The sequence below is a fragment of the Typopeltis vanoorti genome, chromosome 7 (genome assembly GCF_054136105.1).
Source record: "Typopeltis vanoorti isolate ZY-2024b chromosome 7, IOZ_Tvanoo_1.0, whole genome shotgun sequence".
NCBI lineage: Eukaryota > Metazoa > Arthropoda > Arachnida > Uropygi > Thelyphonidae > Typopeltis > Typopeltis vanoorti.
Genome location: NC_143555.1, coordinates 111,727,351 through 111,742,742, shown reverse-complemented (window position 1 = coordinate 111,742,742; position 15,392 = coordinate 111,727,351). Strand labels below are relative to the sequence as shown.

Genomic DNA, 15,392 nt, shown 5'->3' with positions numbered 1-15,392 from the left:
TGTTAAAAGAGTCGCAACAAGTCATAAATAATTAATCGGTTTAAGACATTAAAGTGTCTCAATTCTCTCAACCATAAGTTTAGAATTTCTAAGTTCATTTGAAAAAATTTCTGTTTTTCTGTATAATTATTTTTATTTTATAGAAAACTTTCTTAAAAATAAACTTAGTTAAATTTTTGTTTTATGCTATACCTTTTTTAATTTTGTTAATACTCTACGTACATTTTTCCAACTGTTATACAAGCATAATAGTTACACTTTAAAAACAGCAATGTTCATAAAAGAAAAGCTAAATTTTCCAATCTGTAATAATAAACAAACTCATCCCAGAAGGGATGAGTTTGTTTTCCAATATTCCGATAATAGGGTAATCAATCTCGTCCCAGAAGGGACGAGATTGATTACTCTATTATCGGAATGGATTCTCCTTTTTCTGACATGCGCAGAAGTGTCGAGGGATCTCTAATCAGTGGGCGAACTATAGTACCTTAAACACTGATCTATGTACTATCCTTCAATGGAGTAAGGACATTCTGACCATGTTCAATGCTGCCAAATCAGAGTTTTGCCTTTTCTCTTGCAAAAGAAATCTTGGCTCACATTCCTTAATCTTCAGTAATACACAAATCACAAGACAAGATCAGATTTCTCTTTGCTTGGATTAACATTTCCTTCTGGCACAAGCACATTTCAACAGTAGCTTCCTCAACATATAGAAAACTAGCCATTCTCTTTCATTCAACATGCTATTTTACACCCATCCAACTCTTAACAATATACAAATCCAAAATTTGCCCATGCTTAGAATATTACTCACATGTTTGAGTTTGGTCACCTAAAACTTCTCTAAAATTTCTTGATGCTGTCCAGAGGAGAGCAATTCAGCTCATAGATTATCCTTTTCATGCAGGTTCTCTTCAATCTTTAGCTCACAGACAGTGTTTCAGTTGTCTAGTGAAATGCCTATTCTATGGGTACTTCAATGGTCATTGCTCCAATGAGCCTGGCAACCATCAGTTCTCTGCTTTGTGTTGCACCTGTTAATACAAGAGCAGAAATACCCCTTTACTTTTCAGCTGTAAACACACCAAACCTGCTTTTCTTCACCTTTCATTCCATCTCCCTCCATCCTATGGAACGGTCTACTGCAAGAAGTATTTCCGAACAGTTACAGCTCTTAAAAAAAAAAGTCAATGAATTTTTCTATCTGACTTCTTTTCACCTGCACCCCAGACACAGTACTGATGTGGTTATAGGTCCTTCAGTCTCTCATGTATGGGATCAACATATAAAAAAAAAGTTGATTCTTACTATGGGGGTTGCTTAAGGGTTAAAGCTAAAATTACTGAAAGGAGACCTCCCCTCACATAATCTTTTACAGATTGTGGAGAACTGACTAGAGCTTGTAATTTATCCAATCTCATCTTTTCATGGTGCATTCCATTAGTAGGTATCTACTTGGATAATGAACAAAGGAGGATGGGTTGACAATATGTGATTTAACCAATCAAATTGTAATGTAAACCAAAATATAAAATGATGGCATAACATGATGGAATTTCATGCTGCCTGGGAACTAGGGAAAGCAGTGAAAAGTCTACTGGAACAAACTCTGCAAATCACCATCAACAGAATACAAGATGCACCCTCAACATAAGAGGGATCAGCAGAAAAGAAATGAAACTGGTAGAAGTGAACTAAAGAGGTACCAAGTTGGCATATTTCAATGTTATGTCACTGAAAGAAAGAAGACAAGCAGTTGTGATCCTTCTAAATGACCATTACAAGATGTTAGATTCAGACGATAATCAGGGAAAGGAAGGAGTAGATATAGTATTAATTATTAAACAAAAGGGTATGTTTGAATGGTAGACAACATCAAGCAGAGATGATGTGGGAAAACATCAAAATAGGAATTGTGCAGTCCACAGAATGTGCTGCTAAGGAAGAAGTGGTTGAAGTTTTTGAGTCATTAGAGAAGGAAGATGACACATAAACAAAGAAAAAGTTAGTCCTTGTTGGAGATCTTAAATGTTAAAATGTTTTGAAATTTGGAGAAAAGAGCAAATCTCATAATAATGGTTAGTACCTGTTGGATTTCTTTACATGGAGTGATTATTAACCGTAACATGTTCCTGCATAAAAACACATGGAAAGAAGACATAAGACAAGTACATAAATTCACATGGAGAGAAGACATAAGAAATAGGAAAAGTCTCATTGACTATGTTATTGTTGATTTCAATATCTTTGCACTGGTTCAGGACACAAGATTATGCAGGGGATTCGAAATAGGGAGTGATCGCCATGTAGTTTTGAGTAGGATAAAATTGAATATCATATTGAAAAGAAATAGTGTATAAGAAAGTTTTAAAAAAAATCATTTCAGCACTTTCAGAGGTGAATTGTAGAACTCAAATATATTAATATTATTTAAGAAAAAAATCAAAGATTTTGACAACAAGAACCAAAGTTCAGAGACTCACTGGCAGACTCTGAAGAAAACATTGCTTCAGCCAGGGAAGTATGTGTTCCTGGAGGATACAGAGAAAAATGTAAGAAAGCAGAGCATTGTGTAAAAGTGAGCTAAAGAAGTGCCAAGTCGACATAATTAGTGTTATGTCACTGAAAGAAAGAAGACAAGCAGTTATGATCCTCCTGAACAATCATTACAAGATGTTACATTCAGACAATGATCAGAGAAAGGAAAGAGTAGATATAGTATTAAACATTAAACAAAAGAATATGCTTCTTGAATGGCAGGCAACATCAAGCAGAAGCAATGTGGGTGAATATCAACATGAGAAGTATAGCCCACAGAATGTGGTGCTATGGAAGAAGTGGTGGAATTTTTTGAGTTATTTAGAGAAGGCAGACAAAAGTCCTGAGAAGACTTTGGTAAGAATATAGGAAATACTCCTATATTCTTACCAGGAAGGTGATAAAATATTTTGGAGGCTATTGAAAATGCTTATGAATGGAGGAAAGAGTACTATAGAAATAATCAGAAATGAGAAAGGTAAAATGAAAACTGAAGATAAAGATATTATAGATGTCTGGAGTAATTACTTTGAAAAACTATTGAATGAAAAGAAATGATAGAACAGTCATAGAAAATATTCAAGCAGAATGCAATCAGGAGTCTATATCAAGACTTGAGATTAAAAAAAAAAAGCCATCAGAAACCTGAAATATGGAAAGTCAGTTGGAGTAGATGATATTCAAGCTGAAATTGCTCAGATATGGAAGTATAAAAGTTTTACAGTGCATAATTCAGATAGTAGCCTGGTCACAGGATCCACTTCCAGACAATTGGAGTAGAGCTCTCATAGCACTCATCTATAAAAAGGAAAGTAAGTGAATATTAGAATTATAGAGGACTTACAGGGTATTCCATGTAAGATTTATGCAAGCATACTTGAGAAGAAACTTGAACAAACTAGGTTGTTATGGTTGAGATTTTCACTTTAGATAAATAGTTGAGAAGTCATGGGTATGTAACAAGGATCTGTATTGGAGTTTGTAGATCTGGAAAAAAGCATATGACAAGAGAAAAGCTGTTCCAAATGCTACAATTATATGGTGTAAATGATACATTATATCTAGCAATACATGGTTTGTATTTGAGTTGTTAGAATTGAAGGAGGTATGATGGTTCGATGTTATCTCCATACAGTTTATAATATTTTACTATTCTTAGTTTAGTTTGTCTTTTTGGTTAATACTTATTTTATCTATCTACTTCCTTACCTAACATTACTTCTTGCACCCCCCCTTTTTTTTTCTGCTGCTAGTTAGACTTCCTTTTGAAGATCTATCTAATGTGACAGTCCCTAAGCAATCGCACAATATCAATTAAATTTATTTTTCTTAATGACTGTGCCACTTAATTGATGTTTTTTGTTCGAAAGTCAGGGCGAGAAGGAGACAAAAACTAATCTAACACTTCTATACAATTTCCAAAAATGTAAGTTGTGGTTCGTTGCTAAATTTTACTCCCGCAGGTTCATTAATGTTTTTTGGGATAGTGCATTGGCTTAGGAATGAGAACCAGGTATTTATAAAAACAAAACGTTTATTATCACGACAATGATATGATACAGAGCATAAGAAAATTTGATTAAAGATTAACTTAAACAAAATTCACATTAAATCACAAATTAACTCGTTATCTAAACAGCATAAGCTATAATGCTTTCACTAGCAGAATAATTTAATCTTGCTTGGCATTAAGTATTTTCTATGGCACAATCTAGCTCATAAGTATGTATAATTATTCTATGTTATATTAAACTTATATAACATTATTTCAAGCATCTTATGAATTAGACAACGTTAACAAAACATCTTTTTCCTCCCAAAAAATGTTCACATATAACCGCCAGTTAACAAATAATCTTTGTTATTTGAGATTATTTGTTACAATCTAGTTACAATCGTATTACATACTGCAAACCAAATGAAGGCTTACTTGTTAACAAATCTCGAGAGGAAAGTCCGATTTCTTTAGTGACACACGTAGGAACTTTCAACAGATCAATCCTCGATGGTTTCCCTTCGACATACACACTGGAGTTCTGCTGCAGCTTAGAGCGAGCGGGCGGCAGGCATACATCTCGCACCGGCGGCAGGAAAAACGATTATCCTTCTACTCGGGAAGGAGCCCTCTTAGGTGAAGAGTATAGGTCCAAGAGAAAATCAGCCAAAGGTAAAAAAAAGCCCCAAATCACGTGCTGTATTGCCCTTTTATTTTATTCTCAGTCCTTTCTTCTAAATTCGGAACACCCCAGGATTAGCCACAAGCAATGAATGAATCTACGTCATCGCTGGCTGCTTGACCTTACGATTTTGGTGACGTTCGGCGCTAATCCGGATTATTTCTTTCTAAGCTCTTAATAACAATTCTTGATTGAGGTGCACTTTAACAGCATTTATACTTTTACATTTTTATATTATTGCAACTAGATACATTCTTTTATATTAATATTTCAGACAAAATTTATTGTAAAATATTTAGCGAGGGGGGGAGGGGGGGGCACTGCCACCCAGGTTAAGAACCACTGGTGTAGCCTAATCTGCTTCCATTTTCTTTTTATTGTTTCTGTTTTGGTGTAGATTGATTTGTTTTCTCCCATTGTTTGAAATTCTCTTTGGCCAGTATATTCCCATTATCTTTCTATTATGTAAATCTGCAGTTTATTTAAATTCCTTTTGGTTAATTTCCAGGTTTCAAATTCATATATAGAATAGTCTTTACATTTGCTAATCTTATTTAAAAAAAGAAAAAAAAAATCAGCTAACGCCTTTTTATTCCCATATCGGAAGTAGGCAAGGCTGTTTTAGCCCTTCCAAATTTTTGGAGACTGAGTGGGCAGTTCAATCTCCACTGGTACCCAAGCCTATCACTAATTAAGTGGCATGCAGTGAAGAGAATGGCTCAACAAGTGTCGCCATCTCGTGGTCCTTAACCCTAACAATATCTTTAATGTCTGAAATAGTTTGTTCTATGATCGATTTTCTTGAGTTTACGGGACAAAAAAAACCTGAGTTTCTGGGAGAAAAAACCCACTTGCCCGTGCCAGAGATTGACTAACTCAGGAACCAGTCGAAAAAAGGCTTAAAAAAATTTCCTCTAGTCACCGAATAGACTCGAAACCAAGTCTTCTTTCTTGCAGTCAAGTGTCATGGTGTGCAAATGCTACATCCACTGAGCTACACAGGGCTATCTTATTTTTATCTTGAGATTTATTTCTTTACTTATCCATATATTTTTCATTGTATTGAAGGCAATTTGAGCTTTTTGTATATATTCTGCTGATAATTTTTTATCCTCTTCTGTTCCTTCTTCAGTGCTTGCCACTGATCCTACACATACAAGCCACTGAATTATGAACCTTTATGTGGATGTATGTAAATGTCACTTACGCTGCTTACATGCAAAATACTTGGTCACATGCATCACCACGTGTTCTAGGCAACTATTTAAGAATGCTGCTGATCATCATCAATGGTGTTAATCACAATCAAAGGAAAAAACAAAGGATCTTTGGGGCTTTGACAAAGGGCTTATTGTGGGTGCTTATCTGGCCAGAGTCACAATTTTGAAAACAGTATGACAATCTTTTGCTTGTAGTAGTTTATTATTATTTCTAAAACCTCTTCATACTTTCCTTCTAGTTTGCTCTGGCTTTTTATTTCCTAAAACTAAAATTATCAGTTATGGGAAGAAGTATCATTGCTTCTGTTGTTGTACAGGTTAGTAACATGTATTCCCCCCCCCCCCCCCCCCAAGTAATTCCTTAATCTGGTTGTCGGGAACTTTTTTTTGAGGAGTTTTCAACTGAATTAGCTGATATCTTCTGGCGGCATTCAGATTTTTCTTCCCAAATTTTCTCAGGTTTATCCCTCCCAATATGCAAAATGTAAATAGAATTAACTATCTTGTCATAGCATTAAGTTTTTATAAAGCTGTTGCTTTTTATGTAAATCTATTCATGGAGGCTGTAAACTCATTGTACCACCACTGGACTACACTGCTTGGAAAGAAGTCAACAGACATCCCCCATGGACAAGGTACATTGTGCCATGTAACTTTTTTTTTTATTTGATTTTTATGGTGCAAAAACATCAAAGGTAATGCTGCACCAGAACACAGGTCACAGCAGTACATATGGTAATTGATTAGTAGGACAGTTGCAAACATCCATGCCCTTGGTGGGATTTGAACACACAACCTCTTGGCTGGAAGCAGATATGCTAACCACTCAGCCAACCAGGTCAGCTGCCATGTAATGAGTCATATTTGTAGCCAGTATAAATTGTAGGAATATGATGCTCTTAAGTCAGTGCAACTGTATCCAGATGAAATGGCTGCAAGAAGGGAACTGACAGAGTTTGAAAAAACCATTATGATGGGTTGCTGTGTTGCAGGCCTGTCTGCTCAACAAATTGTTGACAAATTGGGCCATCCCAGGTTAACAGTCAGTGATACCATACTGAGATGGAAGCATAGGGAGACAGCTGCAAGTTCTACCTATAGTGGACAACTCACCACACTCACTGAACGTGACCATCGGTTGCTAGAAGAATAATATGTAAAATCCACATTTGTCGGCCAACACATTTAATGTGGAGTTCTGGGCATCAACTGGGACATGAATCTGCACAAAAACATTCAGAACCAAGGTTCACAACATGGATTTCCATGGTAGGATTGCAATATGCAAGCACCACATTACTCAAACCAACACGTCGCATCATCTTTAGTGGTGCAAAGATCGTGTACAGTGGGACATGGAAGCTTGAAAAGGTGTGTTATGCAGCAACGAATCACGGTACATGCTCTACTGAGCAGATAGATGGATGTGGGTGTGGCAGCTGCCCAGTGAATGTCTCTTACCAGTGTGTGTAACCCCAATTATGAAATTCAGAGGTGGCAGATGGTATGGTCCTGTTTTTCCTGGTTTGGCCTTGGACTTCTGTTTGTGGTGCCACTCATTTGAACTCTGAGAGTATCTGAACATTCTGGACAATGCAATGACATTTCTACACAACTGACCATTGTCTCTTTCAGCAAGGCAATATACTGTGTCTTAAGGGTGCTGCTGTAACTGCATTGTTTGTGGACATGAACGTCACCACACTTGACTGGCTTCCACAGAACCCTGATCTCAACCCTACTTAACCTTTGTAGGATGAACAGGAGCATTGGGTGAGGTCAAGGGACATCCATCCCATAACAGTCCCAAAATTCCCATTGATCATTATTGTATGCTTGTGGAAAGTATGCTCCATAGGTTGCTGCAGTCATCGCAGCGAAAGGAGACCCTACATCTTATTAAGATGGGTGCCATGGGCATCCGTAGACTTCTTTCCAAACAGTGTAAGTGTTAGATAATATGGAAATCCTGCAATAGAGACCAAACATGGAACTTTTTAAGTCAATAAACAGGATGACACACCAAGCCATGAAGTTCTTCTCTCATCTAACATTCCCAAACATTGTAGATGATATTGTTTACTAGCAAAATCATTATAAATATATGTGAGTTTCACTAGGTGGGAAATGACCAGGAACAGGGGCGGCTCATGCATAGGCACTGCAGAACTGCAGCACCCCCAATTTTTCTCAATATATATAAATATATTTATTAATTTATTTACATTTGCTTGTAATATTTAATTTTATCATCAACCAATCCTATACAGTTCTCTTATTTTGTATAAAAACTAACACAAATCCATCTTGTAGCACTTAGGAGAGCGAAGGATGCTAGCAGCACTGTGTTTATGACAGTGTTATATTGTTACGTGTACAAGCATATGCACATCATAGTGAGATGCTAGCTATTAGTGTAATGCGGCACTGTCCATCACACAGTTCCACTGTTGTTTATATGCAGTTTGCACCAGTAGTAGAGTGTTTGTAGTGCTTATCGTGTTTACTCCATCTCTTTAAATATTTGGACATTATAATTAAAGACATAATATTTGTTATAGTTTTAATTTTAGAACATTATTGGGGTTATGATAATGGATTTTATTTTTAAGTAATTTTGAATTATACTAAACTGTATAATTTTATCGATAATAAACAATACTGTTTCATGTTTAATTTTTGTTTAAAATTTTTACCACAATTTTGATATTTTATCCAAACACGTATACACTGTACTTACAGTGTGTATGTATATTTTGAAAGTTGCAGCACCCCCATGATTTCAAGCCACGAGCTGCCACTGACCAGGAAAGGCATGTGTGTGTAAATCAGTGGAAAACTATATTAAATTTCTTGATATATATCAGACTTCAGATTATCTAATATCTTATAATTTCAAATAATCTGTATTTTAACTTGTTAATGTCATAATGTGTACTAGCTTTTAGCTTTGTGGGCTGTAGGAGCAGATGCTCTTTTTCATAAGTATGTTGTAATTTTTACATTAGATTTGTTTTCTTGTGTAATGCACATTCACTCTGATACTCTAGCATTGATGAATATAACAATTATGTACAATTTTTGTGTATAATTTGAGTAGTGTTGAAACATGATATTTCAAACTTGTATAACCACTGAATTTTTATTAATATCAAATTTAGTTACAGATGGTAGTTCTTTTGATGCCGCTAATCACAAATACATCCTAGTAAATAAAAGTGCCGGTAAAAAAGAAATGAAAAAAGAGAGTGAAGATGACGGTACAAATGCTAATTGTCAAATGAAGCATATAACTGAAGTTGTTTCCCAAGAGACTGGTGCTCCAGAGGAAGCTGAGAGTATTTGTCTTTATCAGAAGAGTCATTCTAACCAAAAGCTTCCAGAAAATGACATTCAGACTTCTTCAACAGTTATTTTGCCAAGTGTATCACCATCAGAGGATATTACAATTAGCAGCGAAAGCAGTTCAACTACAGTTTTGGACCATGAACCAAGTAATCATATCCATGATGATGATGAGCCAACCATTGATTCCCAAGATATCCAAAAGATACAGGTGAAATTATCTGTCTTCTTATGTGATAAAACTTAACAGCATATGGTATATTTTTTAAACTTAATGAAGATATTAAAAAGATGAATAACATTATATTAATTTCTTTGATTGTTGAATCCTGATTATTTCTAGTGGTGCACAGAGGTACTCCAGTTTAACAAAATATAGTTGAACTTCTTGGTAACAATATAGACTCCTGCCTTTCCTAATCTGTAGTAGGATCTAAGTGATCTAAAATGTTTTTAATTTTTTTTAATTGTTGTTGGTAAAGAATTTGTAAATCCAGAAACTGAATATTTTTGGCAAACAGGTTCTTTTTGGGTGAAAAATCCTTTTTTTGTAATACTCCTTTTTGGGTATTTTAAAATTTTATGTAATGTTATTATCAATCTAGGTCTACTGTCTGGTGAGACTCAGTGAAATAGTGAGGTCATCCTTAGTTCCCCCAAGATGGATGATCTCACTATTATGTTATGTCAACATTAGAAAGTTGAGTTTTAGAGAGAGAGGGGGGGGGAGGGGGGAACAGATAGATAGTTGAAGAGGTCAGAATATTTAATGGATTTTGGAGAGCGATACAGACAGCACATGAAATGGGTAGGTCCACAACTCAAATTGGCTTCCCTTCTCCAGTTTCATCAAACAAGGAGGGATGTTGGGTATTTTTCTGTTAGCAGTGGCCTAACACGGATCGTCACTCTTCCCACCAGAATACCTGACAATGCCCTCCAATTTGCCAACACACTTTATCTCTTCCTAACAAGTTCCCCTTCCAAGTATGCTGTGGATGGCAGTTTTCCTCTTGGTAACTGATCATAACCTCAAACAGGTCTCTTTTGCCACAGAACAACCTTCACCCACCAGTTCTTAAGTCCTGAGTCCTTTGGTATTACAAGGGTGCCAAATGGGATGACTTCCTCCTCCTTCCCTTGGTCCAAGTACTGCTTCAGTTCTCCTGATCCAAACGCCTGCCCAGACCAAATAACAGAAATCATCCTCACAAGAATGAAGGGCTTCATCCCTTATTCCACTTCAAATTCACAGTCACCATCCAATCCTTGGTTCTCAAAAAAGTATGCCATTGCATTAAACGAATGCATTGGCATACAATGCATGTAAATGTAATGTATGTAAATGACCTGCCTTCTCATGTGCTGATTTATTCATGGAAAATTTGAAGAAACATTTCCTCACATCTATAAACAAGAAATCTTTAGTTTGGTGGAGAGATATAGATGGCATCTTTATCATCTGGAAATACCATGTTGCTGAGTTGAGGTTCTTTCAACATTGGACATTGAACTATAGTTGAACACTGTCATAAGAATACATACATACATACATACATATATACATGTTATCTTTGAACAGACTGGCCACTCTGCTTTGATTAGAATAAAAGAACTTTAAGAGTATACTGTGTTTTTGGAATTGACACTAGGCATAGAATTCTTTGGAACCAGACAAAGAATTTTCATTCCATCAGGCTCAAATTTGATTGCGACTTTTCCTTAAACATCTAAAATGCTACGAAATTGTATGAACCTTAACTGCTCCGACAGTATGCCAATCTCCAAGTTTTGGGAAGCGATTTCTATTAACTTTTTAATTTTATTTTTAATCTGCACAAATTATTATAATTGTCCCTTTGAACTCTGATAGTGTAGTCCTATCAACTCAAATGTGATGGATCATTTTGCTGCTGTATCCTCAAATTTGAGGTGAGGGACTGGGATTTCTACATTGCATTTGAGTTATCCTCAACTGTATTAAATAAATTTGTAATGTGCATATTTTATTTTTAACTAATCTATTTTAAGTTATTTTCGACCCAATAGTTTTAACCCACAAACATGCAACTATATACATAGAGGGATTCCAATTTAATGCATGCACTCTACCGTTTCGTTATTCAAATTCCTTATTGTTGTTCATTGTTTGCACTAAAGATGTCTTACAATATGTAAGACAAAATATCTGCATAATAAATTTAGTTTTTGCTGTGATACACATGTGATTCTATAGTTATTATATTTGCATACCATTGGAGCAATCCCAATCTACATGTAAGAAAGGGGAGGGGGAGACAGAGTGACACAAAAGAAACAGAAAACTTGCTCTGGAGATCAAATATGACAACCACTTCAGGATTCTGTTAGCTAATGAACTGATTTATCAGTCAGTGAACGCCATCTACCTCTTATGGATCTAGGTGACATTTCTTCTAGTTAGGGAAGATATGATAGAGGTGAGCTGAGACAAAAAGCTATGATTGTGAATAAGTCGGTGCTCAGATTGTGCAGCAGAAATGTTGTGGAGTTTGTGGATGTGTGGAGTGAGTTTAATGAAAAGAAGGATTTATATAAGGCAGATGGCTTGCATTTGAATGGAATTGGGGTCAGAAGTTTTGAGAAAGTGCTGTTCGGTGAGAGTTCGGAACACAAAGTCAGGGAAACTAGAATGTTCAGGAGAGATACAGGTGAACGTGGGTTCAGACAACCTAGAGATTAGTAAATGAGAGAGTGAACACATGATGAAATGTAGTACCCCAGGTTCTTAACTTTAGTGGAATAAGCAAGACAAGTTGTAAGGTAGGTTATGGGATGAAAGGGATATCGCAGTTCATGTATAATAATGCCAGCAGTATTCAAAATAACAGCATGCAGTATTTTTTTATTGGTTAGCACAGCTTGACCAAAAGTGATTGGCATTAGTGAGACTTGGTTGACTGAGGATGATGTGATTATAATATGATAAATTTCTTAGGAATTATTTTTGTAAATTCATTGTTCTTGTTAGTATGCTGATATGATATAAAATGGCAGTGAAAGGCCAATCATTGCATAGGTAGATGCAGAAGACAAGTAAATAGTATGGATTTTTTAGAAATGGTATGGTGCCTTGAATGTGGTATGTATGTGTGTGTGGGAAGATGTCATGGATATTTGTGTAGAGAGGTTGAATAAGAGAGATGAGTGAGTGTTGGTATGTAGCAAGTGCAGTATTCTGCTGGACCACGAGGCTTATTTAAAAATGAGTTTAAATATCATTAGGGAACACGGTGTCATAACTGAAACAGCAGTTTGAAGAAGATTGTGCAAATGTTCAGAAAGTATGTGGAAATGATAACAAGGAAAGAGTTCTATTGATGATAAAGTGGGCAATAATGATGTTGAAAAATAGTGCAGTTAATGACATTGAAAAACAGTGAAGTTAACATCAACAGCAGGGCTGATGGCAAACATTTAAGATTGGATATTAGGAGGTTGTTGATAAGGGTAAAAGATAATAGTGTGATAGGAATGGTCGTCAGGGTGTTGACCAGGTATGACAGTGATGAGATGAGGCAGAAATCAAGGATTATGAATGATATGTTAGTTGAAATATGTGGAGAGAAAGGAGTGTAGTTTGTTAATGTGTGTGGAATGAGTTTGAAGGACGATTTGAACTATATAAGAGTGATGGACTATATTTGATTGGTTTTGGTGTGAGTCATTTGGAGACACTGCTGCTGGAAGGGAGAGTAATGAGTGCAAAGAATGAATTTGAGAAAGTAAGAAGTAATGTGAAAGAGCAGCAGAGTAAGGAAGGAGAGATTGAAGTAGTGCTTATAAGGATATCCTGACCTTCATGAAGATAGAAAGGGTAAAAAGGAAGGTGAAGTATGGACATAGTTATGTCCACACAAGGTAGAGATGTGAATGGGGAATGGTGGCAGTGGTTTTGAGTCAGTATGGTGTGTGATTAGAGTAAATAAAATAGAATGAAATACTTAGTTGCATGTTGCTATAGACCTGGTAATGTGGAGTATGGTGACCATGAAATGTATAAGAAAATTAGCCAGGCAAATAGGAAAAGGGTAATTTTAATTGGGGTGTTTAAGGTCAAAGCTGTATAACTGGGAAGAGATCTCCATGTAATCTTTTAAGGAATGCAGAGAACCGATGGGGCTTCTCACCTAATGGACATTAGGTCAGAAGTCCCATTCATTCATTCTCCTTCCATCTATCACATTCTCGTAGTGCACCCTGTTAGGTATCTACCTGGATACTGAACAAACGAGTTTGGGCTGACAATTTGGTATTTAGCTGACCAAATTGTATTCTTATTGGCTTAAACCACAGTGTTAAATGATGGTACAACATGACAGAATTTCATGCCGACTGGGGACGTTGCCGACTTACACAAGGCTCCCATTGTTTTCGTGAGGGAACCAGGGTGAACCACGAACACATCCCAATTCAAAATTCAGAACAAATCCTAGAACATGTACCAATCTTTTTGAACAAAGTTGAAGAAGATGTACTCTCAATTTAAGAAGCATCAATGGAAAAGAAATGGAACTGGCAGAAGAAATCTTGTTTTTAGAGAAACTTGAAACTTTGAGCCATAGTTCTATACAATATATATACACAAAAACACAAAGTAAAAGTATTATTTATTAAATATACTGCTATATATTTCAGTCTGAAATTAACAGACCAGTGGCTTAAAAAAAATAATAGTGTGATAGGAATGGTATTCACAGTGTAAAACATAACACCAATAACATTGTTTTTCCCTGTTATGACTAACCTTTTCTGCAGTTAAAGCATAACACTATTGGAGATTTAACATCATACAGCTCATTTTATTTCAAATAAATCAGTTGTTTGCATTCTACCTTTTAACTGTTTTTTAAGGCTACTGACGATGGGCTGTTAATTTCAGACTGAAATATAAGGCAGTATATTTAATAAATAATACTTTTACCTTGTGTTTTCATGTATATATTGTTTAGTAGAAGAATTGGATAAGTACTAGATTGACATAATAGGTGTGACTGAAACAAAGAGGACAAAAACAGATGAGATCTTTCTAAGCAACAAATACAAAATGTTATATTTTGGCAATAACAATCAGAGAAAAGAGGGAGTTACCTTAGCATTCAACACTAAATATGAGGATAATCTTGAATGGCAGGCAATATAAAGTAGAGTGATGTGGGCAAATATCAGAATGGGGAACTGGACAATGAGACTTATTTGTGCTTACCAAGGAAGAAATGGAGGAATTTTTTGAGGCATTAGAGAAGGCAGCTGGCTCAATAAAAAAGGAAAAGTTAATCTTTGTTGGATATCTAAACAGCAGGAAATGACATAGAAATATTTTGGGAAAATTTGGAGAAAAGGACAAAGCTAATAATAATGGTAAATGCCTACTGGATTTCTGTTCAGGACATGGATTAGTTATTACTAACGTTCCAACATAAAAACGTGCACAAATTCACATGGAGAGAAGATGCAAGAAATAGGAAAAGTCTCATTGACTATGTTATAGTTGATGTGATGTTTTCCCACTGGTTCAGGACACCAGAGTATACAGAGGATTTGAAATAGGAAGTGATCACTATTTAGTTTTGAGCAAAATAAAATTGAATTTCATATTGAAAAGAAGAGTGTATAATAAAGTTTTAAAACAAATCAAGGTTGAACAGCTTTCAAAGGTGAACTGTAGGCTGAAATACACAACCATCATTGAAGAAAAAATGAAAGTATTTGAAAACTAGAATCAAACCTTGGAGATTCAGTGACAAATCCTGAAGAAAACCTTGATTCAGCCAGAGAGACATGTAGTGAGGTTGTCTGTAATTATAGAAAAATCAGAACTCTATGGTGGATTCAGGAAGTTAAAGGGGTAGTGAAGGAAAAGAAGAAAGCTCTTATCAAAAGTTCTTAGCAAGTAAGTCAGCTTGTGCTCTTAGAGAATACAGAGAAAAATGTAAGAAAGTGAAGACTGTTGTTGTTGTTTCCATCGAGTCGTTTTCGACTCCTGGTGATTCCATGAACATACACCTTCCATTCAGATCTGTCCCTGACCATATCTTTCAGAATTTCCAAGTGCATTCCAGTTGCTTCT

General features: G+C 35.7%; 1 protein-coding gene across 4 annotated transcripts in view; it reads left to right on the top strand.

Annotated features, from left to right (window-relative positions):
• LOC150104970 (uncharacterized) overlaps positions 1–15,392 on the top strand; it is a 336,174-nt gene that overhangs the window by 213,996 nt on the left and 106,786 nt on the right. For all 4 annotated transcript variants that reach the window (XM_090396080.1, XM_090396079.1, XM_090396081.1 and 1 more), the window contains exon 15: positions 9,100–9,494. In XM_090396080.1, coding sequence (XP_090252206.1) covers positions 9,100–9,494 — 395 coding nt within the window. The remainder of the gene's footprint in view (positions 1–9,099; positions 9,495–15,392) is intronic.